The 24,194-nt window shown below is 70.7% G+C and overlaps 2 protein-coding genes across 5 annotated transcripts in view; one reads left to right on the top strand and one right to left on the bottom strand.

The window, feature by feature from the left end:
* Window positions 1-10,394, bottom strand: part of UNC13A (unc-13 homolog A) — a 39,291-nt gene extending 28,897 nt beyond the window's left edge. For 2 of the 4 annotated variants that reach the window (XM_089315809.1, XM_089315811.1), the window contains exons 1-4: window positions 10,198-10,394; window positions 2,418-2,447; window positions 2,074-2,173; window positions 696-813 (exon numbers count right to left, since the gene is read on the bottom strand). In XM_089315809.1, the coding sequence (XP_089171935.1) occupies window positions 696-813; window positions 2,074-2,173; window positions 2,418-2,447; window positions 10,198-10,219 (270 nt within the window). In that variant the 5' untranslated portion in view covers window positions 10,220-10,394. The remainder of the gene's footprint in view (window positions 1-695; window positions 814-2,073; window positions 2,174-2,417; window positions 2,448-10,197) is intronic. The other 2 variants (XM_089315810.1, XM_089315812.1) reach the window with 1 other exon arrangement.
* A 3,447-nt stretch (window positions 10,395-13,841) lies between these two features.
* On the top strand, window positions 13,842-21,867 carry MAP1S (microtubule associated protein 1S). The gene is made up of 7 exons (XM_070058976.2): window positions 13,842-14,002; window positions 14,839-14,940; window positions 15,711-15,793; window positions 16,569-16,709; window positions 17,047-19,360; window positions 21,190-21,425; window positions 21,657-21,867. The coding sequence occupies exons 1-7, from the start codon at window positions 13,876-13,878 to the stop codon at window positions 21,810-21,812; spliced, it is 3,159 nt and encodes a 1,052-aa protein (XP_069915077.2). The 5' UTR covers window positions 13,842-13,875; the 3' UTR covers window positions 21,813-21,867.
* The last annotated feature ends 2,327 nt before the right edge of the window (window positions 21,868-24,194 follow it).

Raw genomic sequence — 24,194 nt, 5'->3', positions numbered from 1 at the left:
CCTCCCACTGTGCAGGGAGGACCCCCCTCTCCCAGTTCAGGGCCAGCGAGGCACTGAGCAGACGGGGCCACTCTGACCCCCGGCATCTCCGTCTCTTAGGGTACCAGGAACCCAGGGTCCCCGCGAAGGCTTCGCATGGACTGTCGCACCTCCTTCCTCTGTGCGCCCCAGCCTGAGCCGGGAGGAGCAAGAGTGGACACAGGCAACCCCAGGCCTGGGAGGTCCAGGCCAGGCCAGGGGGAGGGCTGGAGGACCCAGGGGGGAGCTTGGGGGGCTTCCTGGAGGAGGGGCCACAGAGGGTGCACTGGGGGTGTGGCCAAGGGGGCCAGGTGTGCGCAGGGTCTCACAAGGGGGATCCCACCGGGGTGAGGAGGGCTTGGAGGGCCGAGGCCCAGGGACTGGGCTGTGGGGGCTGGGAGGTGACTGACAGGTTCTGGTCCAGCACCTGCTGCCCAGCCGGGGCCCACAATACATGGCCCCTTACTCCTCCTGGGGCCGTAACATGTCGGAGCTGGGTCCAGGGCTGCCTAGCTCCGGCCGCGTGTCCCTAGTGCCTTGCAGCTGGAGGGGGACCACGTATGTATGTTTCGGCCCCCAGGAGCGACTTGCCGATGGGGCCCTTGACCAGATGTGAGTCCTTGCCCCTTGAGCGGAACGCAGGGTGTAGGCCAGGAGCCCCCGGGCCCTGTGCCCACCTCGTTGGACTGGCGGATGGTGCGCAGCGGGATCCACACGGTGCCCACCATGGTGTCCCAGATGAGGCCCTTGTTCCACACCTCCACCGTCAGCCCCAGGTCCAGCCGGTTGATCTCGCTGTGGGGAGAGGGGAGGTCCCCCCCGGGGAGGGGACGGAGGCTCAGAGGTCAGCCCAGTCCCCAGGACAGCAGAGCCCGGCCCGCGCCTCCCCCTGCTGGGCGGGTGGGGAAGAGGCCCCAACACCCCAGCAGGGCCACCAGGCGCGCCCGCGGCTCAAGCACTCCCCCTGCTGGCTTCTCACTGGAATGACGCCCAGGTGGGGACCCGGAGAGGGGGAGACCCTGCGCGTGGGCGCACTCAGAACACAGAGCCCCACAGCAGGGGCTGACGCTGGGGCCTGATGGTGAAGCTGCCACCTGCAGTGCCCGTGTCCCACAGGGGAGCTGGTTCAAGTCCTGGCTGCTCCACTTCCCATCCAGCTCTCTGCTGTAGCCTGGGAAAGCAGTGGAAGATGGCCCAAGTCCCTGGACCCCTGCACCCACGTGGGAGACCCGGATGGAGCTCCTGGCTCCTGGCTTCGGATCAGCTCAGCTCTGGCCGTTTCGGCCATCTGGGGAGTGAACCAGCGGAAGGAGGCTCTGCCTGTCTCTCTCTCTCTCTAACTCTGCCTCTCAAATAAATAAATCTTTTTTTATTTTATTTTATTTTTTTTGACAGGCAGAGTGGACAGTGAGAGAGAGAGACAGAGAGAAAGGTCTTCCTTTGCCGTTGGTTCACCCTCCAATGGCCGCCACGGCCAGCGCGCTGCGGCCGGCACACCGCGCTGATCCGATGGCAGGAGCCAGGTGCTTCTCCTGGTCTCCCATGGGGTGCAGGGCCCAAGGACTTGGGCCATCCTCCACTGCACTCCCTGGCCACAGCAGAGAGCTGGCCTGGAAGAGGGGCAACTGGGACAGAATCCAGCGCCCCAACCGAGACTAGAACCCGGTGTGCCGGCGCCGCAAGGTGGAGGATTAGCCTAGTGAGCCGCGGCGCCGGCCATAAATAAATCTTTAAAAAAAATCACAGCTTGGGGCCAGCAGTCAGGGTGGGCTTCCCTGGGGAGGAGCCAGCTGGGGTGTGCGGGAGTCCTGGGGCGGGTTCAAGCTGGGTGCGCGCAGGAGGCAAGGGGGCCCCAGGCGAGCAGGCGCGTGGGGGCGTACGGAGGGCTCTGGCCACTGTCCGAGGTCCTGGAGCCGCAGCCAGGTCCGGGCCGGGAGCAGTGGGCTAGGAATGCAGGTTTTAAATTAGGCCCCTGGCTGCCCTGAGCAGAGATTGTGGGGGGTGGAGGGCACAGGAGGCAGGGCTGGGCGTGGCCTGGGCGGGGCGGGCGCTCACAACATGAAGTCCTGCTCCCAGCTGGGCTGGCTCCCGCGCACCGCCACGGTCGTGCTCTTCACATTCTGCACCTTGAGCGTCACGTAGGTGTTGAACTTCTCTGCGGCCGGGAGAGCGGGGTCAGCGCCGGGCCTGGGGAGGGGGCTCCTGCACATCCGGGCCGCCCTGGGCAGCTCCGACCCGGCCCCGCGGGGACCCTGGCTCAGGGCGATCTGGATCCCCGTTGGCCCCGCCCCCCGCGCGCAGCAGGTGCAGCGGTCAGCTGTCTGTCTCCGCTCAGGCCCGCCCCCAGCCTCCCCGACAGACGGACAGATGGACAGCGCAGGACAGGAGACGGCACTCACCTTGGGCACCGTCAAACTTGGCTTTTTTGACTGCGGACAGAGGCAGGGAAGGGAGCAGGCGGGAGGGAGACGGAGACCCCGACATCCGGACAGGAGAGGGGGCGCGAGACCCCCGGGAGAGACAGAAACAACAGGACAGGGAGAGGGGCGGAGGCAGAGAGGAGGGGAGAGAGAGACACAGGCCATCAGACAGCGAGCCCCGGGGCAGGAGGGGGTGGGATGCTGCCCCGCCCGCCGAGCCCCCCCCCCCATTCAGCAGGAGTCCTGGGCCTCCTCCAGGGAGTCCTCAGGATCGCCCCCGAGGGAGGAGGAAGAGGAGCATCGAGGAGGAAGAGAGACGCTCTCCCGTGGTTCCGTCAGGGGGAGGAGATGCGGTCCTTGAGGGTCTGAGTCCGTCCCACCAAGGGTCCCCAGGGCGGCTGGAGGGCGCTCCGAGGCGGGGAGGTGAACCCGAATACTTGCCAGGGCCCCAGGGCTGAGCCTTGGGCCTCAGAGCCCCCACCCCGCGATCCACCACCCTGCGCCTCGCACTCCCGCCTCGCCCACGCCCCGCCCCCTGCACCTGCTCTCGGCCCCGCCCACACCCCCCGACATGCCCCAGGCCCCTCCCACGCCCCCACACCTGGTCCCGGCCCCGCCCCCGCCTCGACCAAGCCCCACTCCCTGCTCCTGGCCTCGCCCCCGCCCCGCCCCGCCCATGCCCCATCCCCTGCACCTGCTCCCGGCAAGCCCCCCCCCCCGCCCGCGCCAGCCCCTGAACTTGCTCTAGCCCTGCCCTCACCCCCGCACCTGTTCCGGGCCCCGCCCCTCCTCTCCGCGTGCACATTTGACAAAGGCACCACAGCCAAAAGATGATTGGGGAGGTCTTCAAAAAAAATCCACAGAAATGCAAATGCGGGGTGCGGGGGCAGGGGCCAGGGACAGAGCTGCCATCGGCTGGGTCACCCCCAAAATGGCTGCAATGGCGGGGGCTAGGCCAGGAGCTCCACATGGGTCCCCGCGTGGGCAGAGGAGCCGGTACCTGCGCCTCCCAGGGTGCACGTGCCCAGGAGCCGGGGCCGGGACTCGAACCAGCGCACTGACAGGGGATGGGGCACATGCAGCTGGCAGACAGGGGAAGGAGCTTAACCTGCTTGTGCCAATGCCCCCACCGGTGCTATTTGATGTCACCCAGGGCAGTGAGGTGGGCGCAAAGCAGAGGCCGTGTGCCCTGTCTGTGTCCTGTGCCCTGTCTGTGCCCTGTCTGTGCTCTGTCTGTGTCCTGTGTCCTGTCTGTGTCTTGTGTCCTGTCTGTGTCCTGTCTGTGCCCTGTCTGTGCCCTGTGTCCTGTGTCCTGTCTGTGTCTTGTGTCCTGTCTGTGCCCTGTCTGTACCCTGTGTCCTGTCTGTGCCCTGTCTGTGTCCTCTCTGTGTCCTCTCTGTGTCCTGTGCCCTGTCTGTGTCCTGTCTGTGTCCTGTGTCTTGTGTCCTGTCTGTGCCCTGTCTGTGCCCTGTCTGTGTCCTGTCTGTGTCCTGTCTGTGTCCTGTGTCTGCCCTGTCTGTGCCCTGTCTGTGTCCTGTCTGTGTCCTCTCTGTGCCCTGTATGTGCTCTCTCTGTGTCCTGTCTGTGTCCTGTGTCCTGTCTGTGTCTTGTGTCCTGTCTGTGCCCAGTCTGTGTCCTCTCTGTGTCCTCTCTGTGTCCTATCTGTGCCCTGTGTCCTGTCTGTGTCCTCTCTGTGTCCTGTGCCCTGTCTGTGTCCTGTGTCTGTGCCCTGTCCTGTGCCCTGTGCCCTGTCTGTGCCCTGTGTCCTGTCTGTGTCCTGTCTGTGTCCTGTGTCCTGTCTGTGTGTCCTGTCTGTGTCTTGTGTCCTGTCTGTGTCCTGTGCCCTGTCTGTGCCCTGTCTGTGTCTTGTGCCTTGTCTGTGCTCTGTGTCCTGTGTCTGTGTCCTGTCTGTGTCTTTTGTCCTGTCTGTGCCCTGTGTCCTGTGCCCTGTCTGTGCCCTGTGTCTGCCCTGTCTGTGTCTTGTGTCCTGTCTGTGTCCTATCTGAGCCCTGTGTCCTATCTGTGCCCTGTCTTGTCCTGTCTGTGTCTTGTGTCCTGTCTGTGTTCTGTCTGTGCCCTGTCTGTGTCCTATCTGAGCCCTGTCTGTGTCCTGTGTCTGTGCCCTGTGTCCTGTCTGTGTCCTGTCTGTGTCCTGTCTGTGTCCTGTCTGTGTCCTGTCTGTGCTCTGTCTGTGTCCTGTCTGTGCTCTGTGTCCTGTCTGTGTCCTCTCTGTGCCCTGTCTGTGTCTTGTGTCCTGTCTGTGTCCTGTCTGTGTCCTATCTGAGCCCTGTCTGTGTCCTATCTGTGCCCTGTCTGTGTCTTGTGTCCTGTCTGTGTCCTGTCTGTGCCCTGTCTGTGTCCTATCTGAGCCCTGTCTGTGTCCTGTGTCTGTGCCCTGTGTCCTGTCTGTGTCCTGTCTGTGCCCTGTGCCTGCCCTGTCTGTGTCCTGTCTATGCTCTGTCTGTGTCCTGTCTGTGCCCTGTCTGTGCCCTGTGTCCTGTCTGTGTCCTGTCTGTGTCCTGTGTCCTGTCTGTGTGTCCTGTCTGTGTCTTGTGTCCTGTCTGTGTCCTGTGCCCTGTCTGTGCCCTGTCTGTGTCTTGTGCCTTGTCTGTGCTCTGTGTCCTGTGTCTGTGTCCTGTCTGTGTCTTTTGTCCTGTCTGTGCCCTGTGTCCTGTGCCCTGTCTGTGCCCTGTGTCTGCCCTGTCTGTGTCTTGTGTCCTGTCTGTGTCCTATCTGAGCCCTGTCTGTGTCCTATCTGTGCCCTGTCTTGTCCTGTCTGTGTCTTGTGTCCTGTCTGTGTTCTGTCTGTGCCCTGTCTGTGTCCTATCTGAGCCCTGTCTGTGTCCTGTGTCTGTGCCCTGTGTCCTGTCTGTGTCCTGTCTGTGTCCTGTCTGTGTCCTGTCTGTGCTCTGTCTGTGTCCTGTCTGTGCTCTGTGTCCTGTCTGTGTCCTCTCTGTGCCCTGTCTGTGTCTTGTGTCCTGTCTGTGTCCTGTCTGTGTCCTATCTGAGCCCTGTCTGTGTCCTATCTGTGCCCTGTCTGTGTCTTGTGTCCTGTCTGTGTCCTGTCTGTGCCCTGTCTGTGTCCTATCTGAGCCCTGTCTGTGTCCTGTGTCTGTGCCCTGTGTCCTGTCTGTGTCCTGTCTGTGCCCTGTGCCTGCCCTGTCTGTGTCCTGTCTATGCTCTGTCTGTGTCCTGTCTGTGCCCTGTCTGTGTCCTGTGTCCTGTGCCCTGTCTGTGTCCTGTGTCCTGTCTGTGTGTCCTGTCTGTGCTCTGTCTGTGTCCTGTCTGTGTCCTGTCTGTGCCCTGTGTCCTGTCTGTGCCCTGTCTGTGTCCTGTGCCCTGTCTGAGCCCTGTCTGTGTCCTATCTGTGCTCTGTCTGTGTCCTGTGCCCTGTCTGTGTCCTGTGTCCTGTGTCCTGTCTGTGCCCTGTGTCCTGTCTGTGCCCTGTCTGTGCCCTGTGCCTGCTCTGTCTGTGTCCTGTCTGTGCTCTGTCTGTGTCCTGTGCCCTGTCTGTGCCCTGTGTCCTGTCTGTGTCCTGTCTGTGCCCTGTCTGTGTCCTGTGCCCTGTGTCCTGTCTGTGTCCTGTCTGTGCTCTGTCTGTGTCCTGTGTCCTGTGTCCTGTCTGTGCCCTGTGTCCTGTCTGTGCTCTGTCTGTGTCCTGTGCCCTGTCTGTGTCCTGTGCCCTGTCTGTGCCCTGTGCCTGCTCTGTCTGTGTCCTGTCTGCCCCTCACATGGGTGACCCCGTGGGCAGCGGCCTTAAAGGTCTGAGCTTCGGCTACGGTGATCCAGGCATCAGGTTGGCTGCGCGTGGTCCGGCTCTGAAGGCGCAGCCCTGAGCGGGGCCCCGAGGTGGGGGCCGGCTAGCGCTGTGTGACCCCCCCTAGCGGTGGCCCCTCCCACTTTTCCAGGCCTCCTCCATCCTCGCTGCCCCAAGGCCCCTCCCCTGGATGCAGACCCGGCCCCAGCCAGCACCCCTTCCCCTCCAGCCCCCTCCGGCTCTTAGCTGAGTCCCCACCCCCCAGCCCCTTATCCCGCGGTTGTCTGAGCTCCCTCCCCACGTGGACACGCGGCCCAGGAGACGGGCCAGGGCAGGAGACAGACAGGGACCACGGGCCGGGGGCGGGGTCAGGAAGGGGCGGGGCGGGGCCGGGCTGGGGTGGACCCATGGGTAGGAGCCCGGAGGGAGAGCGGCCAGGGGTCATCCCGGTCCCCTCCCAAGGGCCAGTGCGTGGTCAGCCTGCCGTCGCCTCCCGCCCCCTCCCTCGGCCCCACGCCGGGTCTGGTGTAGGGTCCCACGTGCGCCTGGGGCACAGGGCCGCCGGTGTCCCCTCTTCGTCCCGCGAGGGCTCCAGGCCTGGTGGGTGCAGGCAGCCAGCGGCAGAGGGGGCAGGGACGGGCGGGGAGGCTGGAGCAGGCGTCGCGCTGGGGGGCGGGGCTCAGCTTCTGCATCCGGGGAATGACCTCTCCGGGTGCTGAGGGTGCCCCAGCTTTGGTTCCAAGATTCCCGCTGCGGGGGACCCTGGCCTGGGGGGCACTGGGCCAGGACCTGCCTGGTGGGGGCGAGGAGCTGGGGAGAGGCTTCTCCCCCGCCTGGGGACTCCTCGGAGCCTCGGAGCGCGCCCCTGCTCCACGTGGTCCAGGGGGCGGAAGGAGCATGCGCCAACTCGCAGAGTGGCCCCTCCTTGGAGGGCCTGGGTTCGAGTCCCAGCCTTGCTAATGCGCATCCCGGGGAGGCAGCCACGTGGGGCACCCGGATGGCGGTCGCGGCGGGGGAGGCCCCTGTCCTGCCCAGCCAGGGACCATCTGGGCATTGGGGAGGAACCAGCAGATGGGCAGTGTCTCCCTCCCCCCACCCAGTCCCTCTGCGTCTCCGCCCTCGCCATGGGGGCGGTGTGCGGCACACAGAGTCCAGAACTGGATTCCCGGGCCCTGGTTTCCTGTGGTGTTGGCGGCGGGAGAGGGAACCCCAGAGCCCCCCAAGACGGACCGGGGGTCGAGTCCCTGACACACGCTGCGCCGGACTGAGCAGGAGCAGGGGCTGCTTGGAGCCGGGCGAACGTGCCCATTCTACAGATGGGCATGAGCAGGGAACGCGGGGGAAACTGGAGGTGGCGGGTTTACGGGTTCAAGCCCAGGTGTGGAGGGGAAGTGAACGCGTTGGGCAGCGGGCGAGCCTGCAGCTGAAGATGAGCCACGGGTGAGGGCATCTCAGGCGAGAAAGGCCAACATGGGGGAGGGGACAGGGGCACTGACTGACCCCGAGCGGACGGGCAGACGACCTGTGAGACCTCCTGGGGCAGGGGCAGGGGTCAGCTGTGCTGGGTGGGGCCAACGGCAGTCTGAAGGAAGATGGGAGGTCGGGAAGCGAGCCCCCGCCATGGCCCCCGCCGTGCCCCTGCACCCATGGCGCTCGCCCCTTCTGCTCAGCTCTGAGACGCAGCAAGTGGGGCGGGGGAAGTCAAGGCAGGCTTCCCGGAGGAGGGCTCCCTCCAGCTGCCCTTCCCCGAACCTCCCACTCTATCCCCTCAGGGGCTGTGGATTCCCAGGGCCTGGTATGCAGGAAGTGCTCAAGCCATGCACATGGGGAAGTGGATTAAGGCTTGGGGGTGGGGACAGGACCGACCGTGGCCCAGTGGGCAAAGCCACCACCAGTGCCCTGTATCAGAGCGGGTTCGAGTCCCGGCTGCTCCACTTCCGGTCCAGCTCTCTGCTGTGGCCGACCCCGTTGCGTGCACGCCTGAACGTCAGGGTGCGAGGGGAGCCTGCGGCGGCCTGGGTGTCGGGGCCACGCGGAAACCCACGCGGCTCCGTCCAGCCTGCGGCGGCGGTGGACGCCCGCGTGCACGCATGCGCACCTCGCCGCGTGGGCCGCCCCAGGCAGGGGTGTGTGCGGAGCGTCCCTGCGCTCTCGAGGACCCATCTGGACCGCGTGTGTAGGAACCTGCGCGCGTGGGCGGGCTTCTGGCTGGGAGGGGCAGACCCACGCGGAAACCCCGCCCTTACTCCTGCCCCACCCCGCCCACGCGCCTCCTCACCCTCCTGCCAGGCTGCCCGGGCTCCGCCCGGCGCCCTTCCCCACAGGCGCCCCCAGCCCCCCAGCCCAGCCCCCAGCCGGACGCCCAGCCCAGCCCCCCAGCCCAGCCTCCAGCCCCCCAGCCCCAAGGCTCCAGCACCCAGCCCCCCAGCCCAGCCTCCAGGCCCCCAGCCCTCCTCAGCCCCCCAGCCCCCCAGCGCCCCAGCACAGCCCCTAGCCCCCGGCCCCCAGCACCCCCAGTCCCCCGGGTCCAGCGCCCAGCCCGGCGCCCAGCCGGCCCCTCTCAGCGGCTCCTCCCACTCGGGCGACTCCCGCCCGCGTCAGGGCCAGGTTTCTGGAAACCTCCGCCCCCCCTCACGCCGCCCCCGCAGCCGAGCCTCCTGCTTGCGTCACGGCCCAGGGCGAGATCCTGCCCCGCCCCCCACTCGCTGGGAAGCCTCACTTGGGACGGTGCGAGGGGGCTGTGGGGCTCGGGAGGGAGCCAGGACGCCTACGGTGGGGGGGACCCCAGGCCCCAGCGCCCTCCGCTCGGGTCCTAGGCAAGTGGGGGAGGGGTCAGCAGGGGTCCGGACCCCCACCTCCGCCTCCTGCTGAGGCCTAGATTGGGGGGTCTGGGGGCCCCCTAACTCCACAGGCCCGGACACCCGGGGCTGGATGCGTTGACCTTTCACCTCAGGGCCCCTTCCCACATCCAAGGAAGAAGGAGGGTCTACCCCTTTAAGAACACCCGCGTCCACGCCAGCCCGGCCAGGCGCGGCGGGGAGCGGGCGGGCGGGGCTGGGTTTGTGAATGGAGCGGCGGCGGGGGGAGGGGCGGCGGGGGCGGGGCCCGGCTCCCTCCCGGCCCTGCCCACCCGGGGGGTCCAGGCGGCTGCTGGGGCTCACAGGGCCCCACCGGCAGCGCTAACATCCCCGCCGCCCGAGGTCTCCCGGAGCCCGGGGTCTCAGGCTGCGCCCCCTCCCCCACCCCAGCCGTCTGGAATCGAGTAGCCGTGGGGGGGCCGGGTCCCTAAGACCGAGGAGTTGAGCGTCTGCCGCACCCCCGCCGCCCGAGGTCTCCCGGAGCCTGAGGTCTCGCTGCGGTGCCCAGGATGCCCGGGTCCTGCGTGGGGCGATGGCGGGGGTCGGGCCCCGCTCGCTCCTCCCTCCCTGCCCCCACCCCAACGTCGAGCGTGGGCTTGGGCGTGGGCCCCGTTTCTGTCCCCAAAATAGCTCCACCTCCCCCCCTCCAGCCCCAAGCGGGCGAGGACGGGCCGGGTGGACACGGCCGCTCCGGGCGGGCGGGGAGGGGAGGCCCCGGCCGGCCCCCGCCCCCAGCCCCCACCGCGAGGCCAGAGAGTTAAGGGGAAAGGCGACCCCAGACCCCAAGCCGCCGTCCCTGCTGGGCCGAGGGCGGGGAGGGGTCCTCAGCCTCCCGCCCGGGCTGGGGGGCGCTGACCCGACAGCCGAGCCTCCCCCAAACCTCGGGACCCCTCCCGCGCATGCCCTGCAGCCCCCAGCCCAGCCGCCGCCACCGGAGCCCCCTCCCCAACCACCCGGTCTACACAGACCGCTTCCCGATCGAACCCTCCCGCCCCGCCGCGTCCACACGGGCCTCCGCAGCCAGCCGCGTCCACACGGACCCCCCACCCCGCTGCGAAGCCGGAGCCGCGTCTACGCGGATCTCCCCCCCTCCAAGCGCCCCGCCGCATCCACGCGGACCCCGACCCGCGGCCGCGCCTCCCACCTCCGACGCAGAGCAGCGACATGTCGCCGGGGCGGCCGGGGTCTCCGGCGGGCTTGGGGCGGCCGGGCCGGCTCGGGCGGGCGGTCAGCGGCCACTGGGCCGGGGCATCGCGGGGCGGCAGCGCGGGGCTCACGCCGGGGCCCGGCCGCCGGCCATCTTGCTTCAGCACCGGCGGCGCGGACAGCTCCTGACGCGGTGCGGGGCGCGCGGGCGGGCGGAGCCGCCGGAGGGGCGGGGGCGCTGCGGGCGCGGGGGGGGGCGTTAAAGAGCTAGGCGGGCGCGGGGCGGGGGCTCCCCGGCTGCAGAGCCCCGCGCCGGCTCCGGGTCTGGTATCTGCCCCCGCCTCTCCGTGTCTGCGCCCTGCCCTGTCCCCTCCCGAGCGGCCCGAGGGTCGCTGCGCACACGCTGGGTGCGTGGATAGAACTGCTGAACTCCTATCCATCCGGCAACATCTGAGCGCCCCCTCTTCCAGGAAGTCTTCCCTGACTCCCCACCCCTGCACGTGCACCTGCGAGTCTGATCCCCACGTTCGGCCAGGGCCTTTAAACAGTCCAGGGGCCGAACCCCACGGGGTCCCCGACCCCCGGCGCAGACAACACAAACGCAGGGTGTGCGGGGAGTTCGCTGGGAGCGAGGCCGCTGTTGGATATCCTGGGCGCTGGGCAGGTCCCCCGGCTGCTCCGGGCGTCAGTTTCCCCGTCTGCAGAATGGGGGGGACACCAAGACCCGCCCCTCCTAGGAACCGGAAGCCGGGAGGATCCTGGGGCTGCGGGGCTCCCGCTGCCAGTCGGGTTGAGCGCAGGGCGAGTGAGAGGCGATGGCCGCTCCCCTACAGCCGCGCGGGGCCCTGCGCGCCTCCCCCGCGCTCCTCGCGCCCCCCACCCGGCAGCAAGGGCCTCCAGGGCCGGCTCCCCGTCCTCACCCCGGCTGGCGATGGGGTTGCGCAGCCCATGTCTGAGGGCCTGCGGTGCCCGGCGCATGCGCACCCTGGGGGTGGCAGTGAGGGCCCCAGTGCCCGGGCCCCTGCACCTGCCTGGGAGACCCGGATGGAGCTCCTGGCTCCGGCCTGGCCCAGCCCAGGGGCTGTTGTGGGCTTTTGGGGAGAAGCAATGGGGGCTTGGAAGTCAGCGACAGCAGGTGCAAAGGCCCTGAGGCTGGAGCAGGGTGGGATAGGGGATGGGCACAGCACCTAGGGTGTCAGCAGGTGCGCCCGGACGCCCCCTCCCCGTGTCCGCAGCTGCGCTGGGCCGCGTGAGCACGAGGGATTGAGGGCCGAGGTGGTATACAGCAGGCGCTCTCTCAATGTGGTCGCGTCAGTGCGCGCGGCAACCCCTGGGCTTTGTCCTCGGGGGGGGGGGCGTGGGGGCCCCGGGTGCGGCTGGGAGGGCGCTGGCCTCGCGTTGACACGCTGTGGGGCCCGGGTTCGAGTCCTGGCTCCGCATCCCGACGCCAGCTTGCTGCGCATGCGCACGCTGGGAGGCAGCGGGTGCTCGGGGCCCTGCCACTCATGCGTGAGCCCCGGATGGGCCCCGCCCCCAGCTGCTGCTGGCACTGGGGCGTGAACCAGCAGAGGGAGGGTCTCTGCTACTTTGTCTTTTAAGTAGAAGAAATCAATAAGCATTTTTTAAGTGCCAAGTGGGGCGTTTGCCTAGGGACGCCCCCCCAGCAGGTGCGGGGAAGGCTCCCGGGGGCGGGAGCGGCGGGCAGCGCAGGTGCAAAAGTCCTGGGGCTGCCCGAGGCTGTGGCCAGAGATCCTGGGGGCACCCGGGGTTCCTCGCCAACAGGACGGCCCAGAGCGGCCTCCGGAGACCTCACTGCCCCCGGGCGCGGGATCAAAAAACCGAGGACGCCAAGGGGCCGGATTGGCCCGAGAGGGGAAAGGGGGCGATTGGATTGGTCCGGCGGACGAGGCCTGGGCGGGACATACCGGAGGCAGAGGAGCAGGATTGGCCTGGCCGAAAGCGAGGGGCGGAGTTCCGAATCCGCAGTCCCAGGCCTGACCAGCAGGGGGCGCGCGAGGCTGGGATCCGGGAAGCGGCGGGGCTCGCGTGTGCGTGTGCGTGTCCGTCTGTCAGTCCGTGTCTGTGTGTCCGTGTCTGTCCGCCTGTCTGTGCGTCACTCCAGGCCCCCGATCTGCCCCAGCCCCTCCGAGCCCTGACTGGCAGGAGACCCCTAGCCCCCCACCCCCGCCTGGGTCAGACAAGCACCCTAGGGTCCTAGGGAGACGGCGGAGAGCCCCGCTCCTGGGGTCTACGACTGCGGCAGGGGGCGCTGGGGGCCCCGGCGGGGACGGGAGCGCCATCCGGGTACCCCCGCAGGTGCAGCGCCCAGGACCTGCGCCGTCTCCATAGGGGGGCAGAATGGAAGCTGCGCTCGCCCGGGTCCCAGCGTCGCCGGCGGCAGCCACAGACACCGAGAGCGGATTCCCTGTGCTCTGGGGGCGCCCCGGACCCCGCCTCGCCCTCCACCCCACCCCCGCCCCTCTCGGCGTCTGTCCGTGTTCTGTCTCTGAGCCCGGGTTGATGTCAGCACAGAGGAAACTGGCTCGGGGGTTTATTGAGTGAATGAAGACATCCACTGCCTGCTGGACTCCTAGGCACTCCTCAAACCCCAACTCCCGTGCCCCTTCGTCCAGGCTACCTTCCCGGGCTCCCCAGACAAAGCCCCTAAGCCCCAAGTCACCCTTGAGACCAGCCCTGACTCCACAGGGCTGGGGCCATCGGACCGCTCCTTGGGGGCCAGGACGGAGACCCCACCGGCTGCCGGCGCCGGAGGATTGAGTGAATGAGTGAATGAATGAATGATATATGGCAGAGCCTGGAGTCCACGCCCCGCGCGCCGCTCAGCCTCCGCGAACCTCGCCGCCGCACCTGCTCCGGCTTGGGGGACAGCCTGGGTGTTCGTCCACGTCAGGCCCTGTCCCCCCAATCCGGCGCGGACGGACGGGGAGGGGCGGGGGGCTTCATGCACTCGGGGGTGATCGGATTTGCCTGGACCGCGCGTGGACGGAGCGACGCGGGCGCCTCCTGTCGCCGGCCAGGCGGCCCTGCATCCCTGGCGGCCAGGGCAGCCTGGAGCCCACGCCCACCCCCACCCCAGCGCCCGGCCCCGCCCCCGCCCCGTGACTGACAGCCGGCGCTGCGGCTCCGCCCTCCTCCCCAGCGCTCGGTGCGGGCGCCGGGAGCGCCCCCTGGTGGCGCCGCCGTGAAGCTGGTCGGTCGAGACGCCCGCGTCCCCTGTGGATTCCAGTTCGAGTCCCGGCTGCTTCACTTCCCAACCAGCTCCCTGCTGTGGAAAGCAGCGGAGGATGGCCCGAGGCCTTGGGCCTTGCCCCCTCGTGGGAGACCCGGATGGAACTCTTGGGTTTGGCCGGGCCCGTGACCGGCTGTGTCTCCCAGGGGCAGGGATTTTGATTGGCATGTGGCCAGGGCTTGCTGAATGAATGAATGAATGAATGCTCCGCTCGGAGGCGGCCCGGAGCCGACACCCCGACGTCCGCCGACCCCTTCGATAGCCGCACCTCCCCACTCCGCGCGGCCCCAAAGGGCCGGGAGGGGCTCCCACGCGCGCGGGGCGGGACTTCCGGGAGGGGTCTCGGCGCTTCCGGCGCGGCCCCTTTAAGGGGCGGGGCCGGGGGCGGGGCCGGGGCGCGGCTCCCTGCGTCCCGGCGGCGCGAAGATGGCGGCGGCGGCGGCGGCGGCCGGGCCCGCGGCGGCGGGGGCGCCCAGCTCGCTTCTGCTCGTGGTGGGCGGCGAGTGCGGGTCCCCGGGGCTCTTGGCCTACGTCCTGGAGGAGCTGGAGCGAGGTCGGCCCGGCGCGGGGGCGCGCGCGCTCGGGGCCTGGGGTCGGGCGTGGGGGTGGGGTCCGCGGCGCGGGCGGCCGAGGCCCTGCGGGAGCTCCGGGGGCGCCGGGCCTCGTTCTCCGGTCGCCGTCAGGCGTCCGGGCCCCGGCTCTGCCGCCCGGGCCTGGGCCGCGGGGCCCGCGCGCCCCTGCCCCCACCCCCACCCCGCGCGGGATGCTGGGCCGGGCGGGGGTCGCGTCCCGGCGGAGGGCGGGGCTCCCAGGAGGCGCGGCCGCGCCGGACGCCCCGGGGCCCGCTTTGTGCCGCTGCACCCAGAGCTACTAATTGGGGCGTGGGCGGGAGCGGCGCGCCCCGGGGATTTGGCACCGCGCAGGTGAGTCACAGGTGCACCTGTGGGGTTCACCTGCGGCCGAGGCGCACGACGGGACCGGCGGGTCGGACCGCGAGGGCGTTCGTTTCCCGTGCGGCCCTCGGCGCGGGCCGGGTGCCTGGGCAAGGGGCGGGGGCAGCCAGGCGGCCCCCGTGGGCTCCCAGGCTGCGGCGCTGCTGTGGGGGGGACCTGGCTTCAAGGTCTGGAGCGCTCCGAGGGGCGGCCCCAGGAAACAGGTGGAGAGGCCGCGCCGACAGCTGGCGCCGAGCTGAGCCCTCGGGGTGGGGGAGGGGTGGGGTCCGGGGCTGACCCCCGTGCTTGTCCGTGAAGCGCTGGGCGGTCCCTGGTCCCGACGGTGCCCCCAGCCAGGCCCAGCGCAGGTGCAGGGGGAGGGGTGGGCGGCTCGTTCCTGGGGAAGGGCCGGCCCTGGGGCTGAACTCCCGCATGGATGTGCCCCCCCGCCCCCCAGGCATCCGGTCCTGGGGCGCCAATGGCGGCGTCCGCAGCCTGGATGAGGAGCTCAAGGTCTTCGTGTCCCGGCACTCGGCCACCTTTTCCAGCATCGTGAAAGGTGAGGCGTCCCCCACCCGCGCGCGCCGGGGGAGCCTGCTGGGGCCTGCGGGGCCCGGGCCCAGCAGTGGGACGGCTTCTGGGTGGCGGGGCGGGGGTCAGTGCGCGCAGGTCCCGCCTGGTCTCGTCCTTCCTGAGTGTACAGTAGGCGCTCGATAGATGGGGAGTCCAGGAGAGCCTCCCCGGGGATTCGGGTTGGCCTGGGCTGAGCGCCTGCGTGTTCCTGTGCCCGCGCCCCCGGCCACGCGCCCGTTGAGTCAGCTCCCGGCCGGAGCCGAGGGGAAGGAAGTGTCCCCTGGTCTCATTGTCTCGGCCGTGGCTTCCTGACCCCGCCTGCGTGGGGCCCGTGCCGGGTGGGGTGACTGACACGGGCAGCGGCGGCCAGGGCGCGGCCATTGCCTGTCCAGCCACCCTCCGCCGGGCTGGGTCAGGCTCGGGGGTCCCAAAACCAGCGGCTCTGGGCTGGCCCACCCTCGGGCTGCCCCACCCACTGGCCCGCCCACTCCGCTACCCCTCTGTTCAGGCTCATGCTCCGCCCCTAGGCCTGTCCCAGCCCTTGCCACGCCCCTTTGTGGTGCCCCGCCCTTTGGGCTGACCCATCCTCTTGCGCCACCTCGCCCCTTTGCCACGCCCCTCGCACTGCCCCGCCCCTCGCAGTGCTGCCCCGCCCCTTGGGCTGGCCCGCCCACTCTGCTGTGTGCAGACCAGGGCCTGGCGTCCCCCGCGCGCCGGTCCCTCCGCGCAGGCGCTGACCCTCGCTCCCCCACCCAGGCCAGCGCAGCCTGCACCACCGCGGGGACGCCCTAGACACCCTGGTGCTCCTGAACCCCTCGGACAAGTCCCTGAGCGATGAGGTAGGGTGGGCGCCCGCGCTCACGCCGCGCCAGCCCTATCTGTCCCCTCCTGCCTCGGGGTGGCGGTGGGGGTGCGTTGGGCAGGCAGGGGGCGGGGGCGCTCGGGTTGCCCCGCTTGTGTGGAAGGATGAAGACCACAGGGCCCCGGGCCGCGCTCGGGGCAGGGGCCCAAGCACGTGGGCCATCCTCCGCTGTTCTCCCAGGCCACAGCAGGGAGCTGGATGGGGAGTGGAGCAGCCAGGACTCGAACCCGTGCCCGTGTGGTTGCCTGTGCCGGCCCCGCCCCTGTTCTGGTTCAGCTCCCTGCTAGCACGCCCTGGGGGTGGCAGGAGATGCCGGTGCCGGGCCCTGCACCCCTGGGGAGACCCGGACCGGAGGGAGCTCCTGGCTCCTGGCTTTGGCCTGGCCCCGCCCCGCTGCTGGGGCGTTCGGGGAGTGGCCCGGTGGGTGCAGGATTCCCCCCCCCCCCCCCGTCTGTCTCTCTCTCTCTCTGTCATTGGGCCTTCCAAACATGAAAAAAAAAAAACCTTCCATTGACGTGCTCCCTCGACTCCCTCCCGCGCTCCTGGGCTGCAGAGACAGCGCCGGACTCAGACCCCCCCACGGCGCCGGGGCTGGGCCGCAGGGGGTGGGGCTCTGTGAGATGAGCAGGAGCTCCCGGGGCCGGGCCGGGAGCGTAGTTGCGAGGCCTGGAGCAGCGCAGCCCCCAGGGGGTGGCTCCCTCCGTGGAGGCCCCGCCCCAGAAGTGCCTCAGCGGCTCCGCCCCCTCCACCAGCTCCGGAACCTGCTGCTGGACCCCGCCCCGCACAAGCTGCTGGTGCTGGCCGGGCCCTGCCTGGAGGAGACCGGGGAGCTGCTGCTGCAGACTGGGGGCTTCTCGCCCCACCATTTCCTCCAGGTCCTGGAAGACAAGGAGGTAGGCCCCGCCCCCGCCCCGCCGGCCCCACCCCTCTCAGCTCAGGGCGGTGTGGGGACCCCGTGCTGTGCTGGAGACCAGGCCTGGGTGGGATGGGGCCCCGAATCTGGTCCCAGTGGGACCCCCAGGCCGGGTGGGCACTGTAGGGATGGTGGGGGAGGGTTGTGGAGGCTCCTCTTGGGAATGGGGGGCAGCAGGTGCAAAGGCCCTGGGGCAGGAAGGTATTGGGTGAGGCTGGACCTGGGTTTCCTGGGCCTGCCGGGGCTGGGTTTTGGTTGGAGGGTGAGCAGCCCCAGGAGGCCTGGCTCTCAGTGCCCACCCCGCCCCCCCGCGGCAGATCCAAGACATCCTGGCCTCCACACCGCCGCCTGCGGACCCGGCCACCCTCACGGTCACCTGCCCGACCTTCGGGGACTGGGTGCGGCTGGCCCCCGCGCTGCCGGGCCTCCAGGGGGCGCTGCGGCTGCGCCTGCTGCTCAACCCGCCGCTGCCGGGGCCGCCGCCGGCCTCCGAGGGCCTGCGCGAGTTCCTGGACTACCTGGCCGAGTCGCTGGAGCCGCCGTCCCCCTTCGAGCTGCTGGAGCCGCCGTCCTCGGGGGGCTTCCTCCGGCTCGCGCGGCCCTGCTGCTACGTCTTCCCCGGCGGCCTGGGCGACGCCGCCTTCTTCGCCGTGAACGGCTTCACCGTGCTGGTGAACGGCGGCTCGAACCCCAAGGCCACCTTCTGGAAGCTGGTGCGCCACCTGGACCGCGTGGACGCCGTGCTGGTGACGCACGCGGGCGCCGACAGCCTGCCCGGCCTCAACAGCCTGCTGCGGCGCAAGCTGGCCGAGCGGCGCGAGGGGGCGGCGGCGGGCGGCGCGGCGGGTTCCTGGGACGACCGCCTGCGCCGCCTCATCTCGCCCGCGCTGGGCGTGGTCTTCCTGAACGCGCGCGCCGCCGCCTCGCGCCTGGTGGGCGGCGTGGACGAGGCGGAGCTGGCGCTGAGCCTGCTGGCGCAGCTGGGCGTGACGCCGCTGGCGCTGAGCCGCGGGCCGCTGCCCGCCAAGCCGCTGGTGCTGTTCGAGAAGATGGGCGTGGGCCGCCTGGACCTGTACGTGCTGCACCCGCCCGCCGCCGAGCCCGCGCCGGCCGCCGCCTCCGTGTGCGCCCTGCTCGTGTGGCACCCGGCCGGGCCAGCCGACAAGCTGGTGCGCGTGCTCTTCCCGGGCTGCACGCCGCCCGCGCGCGTGCTCGACGGCCTGGGCCGCCTGCAGCACCTGGGCTTCCTGCGTGAGCCCGTGGTGACGCCGCAGGACCTGGACGGGCCGCCGCGCGCCGCCAGCAGGGAGAGCCTGGGCGCCCGCGACGGCCGGCCCGGCCCGGAGCGCCCCGCGGCGGCCCCGCGCCGGGCGGAGAAGGACGCCAGGCCCGCCCGCGACGCCAAGAAGGACCCGAAGGCCGCGGGCCCCAGGCCGCAGCCTCCGCCGCAGCCCCGGGAGGTGCGCCGGGCCGCCTCCGCCGCGCCCGGCCTCAAGAAATCCACGCCCCAGGCGGCCCCCAAGCCGCGCCGCGCCGCCCACGCGCCCCAGCCGCTGCAGAACGGACCCCACAGCGCCCGCGGTGGAGGCGGCGGAGAGGCCAGCAGCCCCCCGCCCGCGCCGGCCTGCCCCTCCCCGGCCCCGCCGCCGTCGGCCGCCCCCAGCCGGGAGAGCAGCAGCCTGGAGCTGGAGCTGAGCGCGGCCCCCGAGGAGAGGCCGCTGGAGCTGCCCTTGAGCGCCGGCTCCCCGCGGCCGCGCACGCCCTCGCCCGCCGAAACCCACGCGAGCCCCGCCGAGGGCAGCGCGCGGCTATCGCTGAGCCCGCTGCGGCCCGGGGAGGCGGGGCCCGACGCCTCGCCCACCGTGACCACGCCCACGCTGACCACGCCCTCGCTGCCCGCCGAGGTGGGCTCCCCGCACTCCACGGAGGTGGACGAGTCGCTGTCCGTGTCCTTCGAGCAGGCGCTGCCGCCACCCAGCGCGCCGGGCGAGGCGGGGCTGAGCCTCCCGCTGCGCGGGCCCCGCGCGCGCCGCTCGGCCTCCCCGCACGACGTGGACCTGTGCCTCGTGTCGCCCTGCGAGTTCGAGCACCGCAAGGCCGTGCCGCTGGCGCCCTCCCCGGGCAGCTCCAACGACAGCAGCGCGCGCTCCCAGGAGCGGGCGGGCGCGCCCGGGGCCGAGGAGACGCCGCCGACGTCGGTCAGCGAGTCCCTGCCCACGCTGTCCGACTCGGACCCCCTGCCCGCCGCCCCCGGCGCCGCCGACTCGGACGAGGACACGGAGGGCCTGGGGGCGGGCCCTCGCCGCGACCCTCTGCCCGAGCCGCTCAAGGTGCCGCTGCCGCTGCCCAACCCGCCCAGCCTCTGCATGGTGGACCCCGAGACGCTGCCGCCCAGGTCGGCCCGGCCGCCGGAGGACGCGGCCCGCGCACGCAAAGCCCCGGCCCGGCCCGCCTCCCGCACCGCCGCGCCCAAGGCCGCACCCGCGACCGGCGGCAAGAGCAAGGGGCTGGCGGCCGGGGACCGCGCCGGGCGGCCGCTCAGCGCCCGCAGCGAGCCCAGCGACAAGGGGGGCCGGGCGCCCCTGGCCAGGAAGTCCTCGGCCCCCAAGACGGCCACCCGCGCCCCGTCCGGTGAGTACCTCCGTTCCCGCGGCCCCACGTCCGCGGAGTCGGTCCTCCCGCGACGTTAGCCCCAGAAAGCGGCTGTATACTTCGTGCGTGCAGGCGGCTGCCGTGGGTGCCAGGCCATCTGTGCGTGGGTGAGAGGCAGAGTCCCGGGGGTGGGGGCCCCGGCCCGGTCCTCTGTGTTCCGGGTCTCGCCCCAAGCGGTCCCCGTGCGAGTGGCAGGCGCTTGAAACCTCGCCCCGCGAGCTCCCAGAGGCTCGGGTGCCCGGTGGCTGGGCCGGGCTGGACCGGACCGGCGCCCCACGCGGCGGCTACACCCACCGCCCTGGGCTTGGTCCTCCCGTGGCTGCCGGCGCCCCTTTCTCTGTAAGGCGGGTGCCGCCCCAGGGGGCGGGGCCGCAGCAAGTGTCACTCAGCGTCGGGGCTGCGCGCTCCCGCCGGCGCTGGGCAGGGGCTGCGGGCGCCCCGCGTCTTTGTTTGTGTAGTTAAACGGCGGCCCTGACGCACAGGGGCGGGGGGGGGGCAGCTCACTAAGGTGTTGATTGACTTCCGGCATCTTCTCCCGCGCTGGCTTTTCTTTGCAAGGCATAGAGAAGTTCGGTACCCAAACAGGAGCTGGGATTGGACCAGGCAGGAGCCAGGAGCTCCATCCGGGTCTCCCGCGCAGGTGCAGGGACCCAAGCACTCGGGCCATCTTCTACTGCTTTCCCAGGACTGAGCAGGGAGCGGCCCGGAAGTGGAGCGGCCGAGACTCGAACCGGCGCCCACGTGGGATGCCGGCGCCAGCCCCGGCCCCGTACTGGTCGCTTCCTCGTTCCGCAGCCAGGGTCAGGGCGCGCTGCGTCGGTCACCCGGGACGCGGGTGTTCGGGGGTGTCTCCTCCGCTCAGCGCGTTTGTGCCTGTGGGTGTTTGTTCCCCACCCCACCCCCCCAGCTGGCTCCGGCCCGGCCGTGCGTGGCTCAGGAGCCTGGGCAGTGAATCCCCACTTTGCCCCCGAGCCGCTGGCGAGTCCAGGCTCCGGTCACCAGGGCCGCCCCGGGTTGGCCGGGTCTGTGTGTCGCTGTGGGCTCACGTGCGGGCCCTGCTTGCTTGCCCCAACCTTTATCGCTCTTTTTGCATTTTTTTTAAGATTAATTTATTTGCAACGCAGAGAAGGAGAGAGAGGTCTTCCATCCGCTGGGTCACTCCCCAAATGGCCAGAACGGCCAGAGCTGTGCCAGGCTGGAGCCAGGAGCCAGGAGTTTCTTCCCGGTCTCCCACGTGCAGGGGCCCAAGCACTTGGGCCATCTTCCACTGCTTTCCCAGGCCACAGCAGAGAGCTGGACCGGAAGTGGAGCGGCTGGGACTTGAACCCGCGCCCCTGTGGGATGCCACACGGCAGGCGGCTGCTTCACCCGCTGAGCCCCGGCACCGGCCCCTCCTTTGGCCTCTTCAGCCTCAGGGCGGGGGCTGCAGCCTGGGGTCGGGAGTTCAGGGCCTTGCCCGTGGGTGGAGAGGCGGCACCTCCTAGGGTCTTCCCCCGTGACTGCCAAGGCCACGGCTCCACATCAGCATGGGGGGGGCTGGGCTGCTCCCTGGTCCGTATGACCCCCGGGCCTAGCGCGCCCCCCAGAGTGGACCGGTGGACGCCACACAGCAGTGTCCACTTCCGGGAGGCAGCCTCCCCCAGGTAGCCCTCCCTGATTGACTTCTCGCTCTCGCTGACCCTGTGGCTGACCCCCGAAGCGCAGCTCCTGGCATTGCAGACTGACTAAAGGATTGTGGTCTGCGAGCCCGCTGAGGGCCTGGAGCCCCGGGCGCCCTCGCTCACCGCCGACCCGCTTCCTGCCCGCAGGCCCCGCCGGCAGCCGGCCCGGAGGCTCAGCCGCCGCGCCCGGCTCCCCCGTCTACCTGGACCTGGCCTACCTGCCCAGCGGGAGCGGCGCGCGCCTGGTGGACGAGGAGTTCTTCCGGCGCGTGCGCGCACTCTGCTACGTCATCAGCGGCCAGGACCAGCGCAGGGAGGAGGGGATGCGCGCCGTGCTGGACGCGCTGCTGGCCGGCAAGGAGCGGTGGGACCGCGAGCTGCAGGTGCGCGCCGCCCCGCCCTGGGCCCCCGGGCTCCTGGCCACGCCCTCGTGGGGCGGGAACAGGCGGCTTCCGGGCGGAGGGGACCCCTGAGGGTCGGGCTCCTTCCATCCTCCCTCTGCTCGGCCTCTGCACGCTCACAGGGGCCAGTCCAGCGCGGACGTCTCGTTCCCGGCGGGGGGCGGGGCCTGGAGGGAGGGGGCGCCCCTGACCGTGTACTGCCCCCCCCCGCAGGTGACCCTGATCCCCACCTTCGACTCGGCGGCCATGCACCGCTGGTACGAGGACACGCACGGCCGGCACCAGGCGCTGGGCGTCACGGTGCTGGGCAGCAACAGCATGGTGTCCATGCAGGACGAGGCCTTCCCCGCCTGCAAGGTCGAGTTCTAGCCCCGCCCCCGCCCCACAGCCCCGCCCCCGGAAATAAAGCCCCTGCGCACCCCCACCCCGGCCTGGACGCTTCTTCCGGCGGGACCCCAGGCCTCGGCGGCCTCCTCCCCGGGCCTTGCAACAGCAGAGGGGCCGCCGGCGCCCCCTGGCGGTGACCTAAACCCTGCTTGAGGCGAGGGTTCGAGAGGGCGTTGGGAGGGGGCGGCCCAGCTGGGTTCCGGGCCGGGAGAGGCTCCACTGGAGACCGGAGACGCAGGGCAGGGCCGGGTCCTCTCCCGAAGGCGCAGGGCAGGGGTCAGCCGGGCGTGGACCAGTGCGAACAGCCAGAGGTGGGGGGAGCGGGTCTGGGGGGGGTTACGGCCACGGGGCAGGTGCACCCCAGGGGAACCACCCAGCGTTGTGGGGGCGCAGCGGGCTCAGTGCCTCCCCAGACTCCCACATCCGGGACTGGAGCGGCCGGGTTTGAGTCCCGGCCGCTCCACGTCCCACCCGGCTCTTCCACGTGCGAACCATGGGAGGGGAGGGTCCCGCCGGGTCCCGTCCCCCCATGTGGGGGGCCTGGATGGAGCGCCTGGCCCAGCCCTGGCTGTTGTGGCGTTGAGGGATGCAAGACCCGCCTCCCAAACCAATAAATCTTGGGAAGTTTGCTGCGCTATGGGGCCCCATCTGTGGCTGCCCCGTCTGTCTGGTCTCCGCCCCTCCGTCAGAAGCCTCGGGACCGCCCCCCCACCCCCCCAGGCCGGAGCAGGTCCCCCCTAGCAGCCATCGCGGCCAGGCCCCGCCCTCGCAGATTTCACTTCCCGGTTCCTGGTGCACCTGCGCCAGATCCCCTCATCAAAATCCGAGCTGGGGGGCCGGGCCGTGTGGCGCAGTGGTCAAGGCCCTGCTGGGCAGCCCCGGTCAGGTCGGGAGGACCTGCTGAGGGCCTGGAAGGCAGCAGTGCCGGCCCAGGGGACTCCTGGCTGCTGGCCCGGCCCTGGCTGTTGCAAGCTCCCTCTACGATAATGTATTAAAAATTGGAGACACGGTCAGCGGTAGACTTGTCCAAACGCCTTCCAGCCCGGTCCGCAGGGCTCCGCGCGGGGTCTGGATCCCGTGGGCTCCGCCCTCGGCCCCAGCGCCCTCTCCCGGCTCTAGCCGTCAGTTCCTCACCGCCACCTTCGCTTCTGCCCGCCTGGGACTCGGGTGCTAGGAGGAGGCCGGGGCCGGGGGCTGCGGGGACCCCTGGGGGTCGCCTTCGCTCCCGCCCGCTCTGGCCACACAGGCCCCGGCCGTCCTGGAGCCGAGCGTGGCCGCTTCCCCCACCACGTCCTCCGCAGCTGCCTGTGGCCCCCAGGGCTGCTCCAGGAGCCGGGGGCCCACCCGGGTCTTCCACGCAGGGTGCGCGTGCTTAGGGGGCCGCCCCGCATCCTAACACCTGCGCAAGCGCCCGCCCCTGGCCGTCTTAGTTGGCATCATGGGGCGCCCCAGCTCGCGGAGCAGGCGCCTGGGCAGCGCTCCAGGAGGCCCAGGAGCACCTGTCACCCCTGGCCGCACCGCTCGGTCCCCTTCCGGTCCAGCTCTGCTGTGGCCTGGGGAGGCAGTGGAGGACGGCCCAAGTCCCTGGGCCCTGCACCTGCATGGGAGACCCGGTGGAGCTCCTGGCTCCTGGCTGCAGCCTGGCCCCGCGCTGGCTGCTGCGGCCATTTCAGGAATGAGCTAGCAGAAAGGGGACCTCCCCCCCCCCACGTCTCCCTCCCTCCCTCCCCCTCTCTCTGTCTCCCCCCACACATCAAGTCCCTCTTAGCAGCTGCTTGGCCCAGCCTCTGCCCCCTCCGCTGGGACTCGCACTAAAAATATCTCCGTTGCCGCGATGCACCTGGGGGCCCTGGAGCAGGTGCAGGAGCCCAGTGCGCTGCGCGCCCGACCTTGGCCGCGACCTCCGCCCTCCCTCCATCCATCCCCAGCACCTGCCGGGCGGCCACCACCAGCGCCGCTGTTGGCCACCACCAGGCCGCCGGCAAGAGCCTGCTGGGGGGGGGGGGGGGGCAGCGGCCTGCACTGGAAGAGGAACCGAGAGGAGCCCGATGCTATTGAAACTTCCAGAGGAGGCGGAGGGCGGCCATGCGGCTGCGCGGGGGCGGCGGCGGGAAGCTTGATCCTTAAAGGGCTGAGGAGCCGGGAGGGAGCCTGAGGGGAGACCTGAGGGCGGAGGGATCCAGGTGGGCGCTTGGAAGCCTTCCGCGCCCCCTTAACACCGCTCCCGGCCCTGCCGGTGCAGACCCTGGAACACATCGCTCTGCCCACCAGCAGGTGGCGCTCACGTACGCCTTTCCTCGCTGCGGCCGCGCCGGACCCCCCCCCCCCGTGTGTGTGTGTGTGTGTGTGTGTGGTGTCGCCTCC

This window comes from Oryctolagus cuniculus, chromosome 16, assembly GCF_051225735.1.
Source record: "Oryctolagus cuniculus isolate XC-2025 breed Fujian yellow rabbit chromosome 16, ASM5122573v1, whole genome shotgun sequence".
NCBI classification, from domain to species: domain Eukaryota; kingdom Metazoa; phylum Chordata; class Mammalia; order Lagomorpha; family Leporidae; genus Oryctolagus; species Oryctolagus cuniculus.
This window is presented reverse-complemented; position numbering and strand designations above follow the sequence as displayed.

Bases quoted from the DNA above. Each gene is read 5' to 3' on its own strand.
- MAP1S (XM_070058976.2), top strand. From the start codon at position 13,876: ATGGCGGCGGCGGCGGCGGCGGCCGGGCCCGCGGCGGCGGGGGCGCCC. The intron at 15,794-16,568 runs GTAGGGTGGGCG...CCCCTCCACCAG, and splicing joins ACAAGTCCCTGAGCGATGAG to CTCCGGAACCTGCTGCTGGA. The intron at 19,361-21,189 runs GTGAGTACCTCC...TCCTGCCCGCAG, and splicing joins GGCCACCCGCGCCCCGTCCG to GCCCCGCCGGCAGCCGGCCC.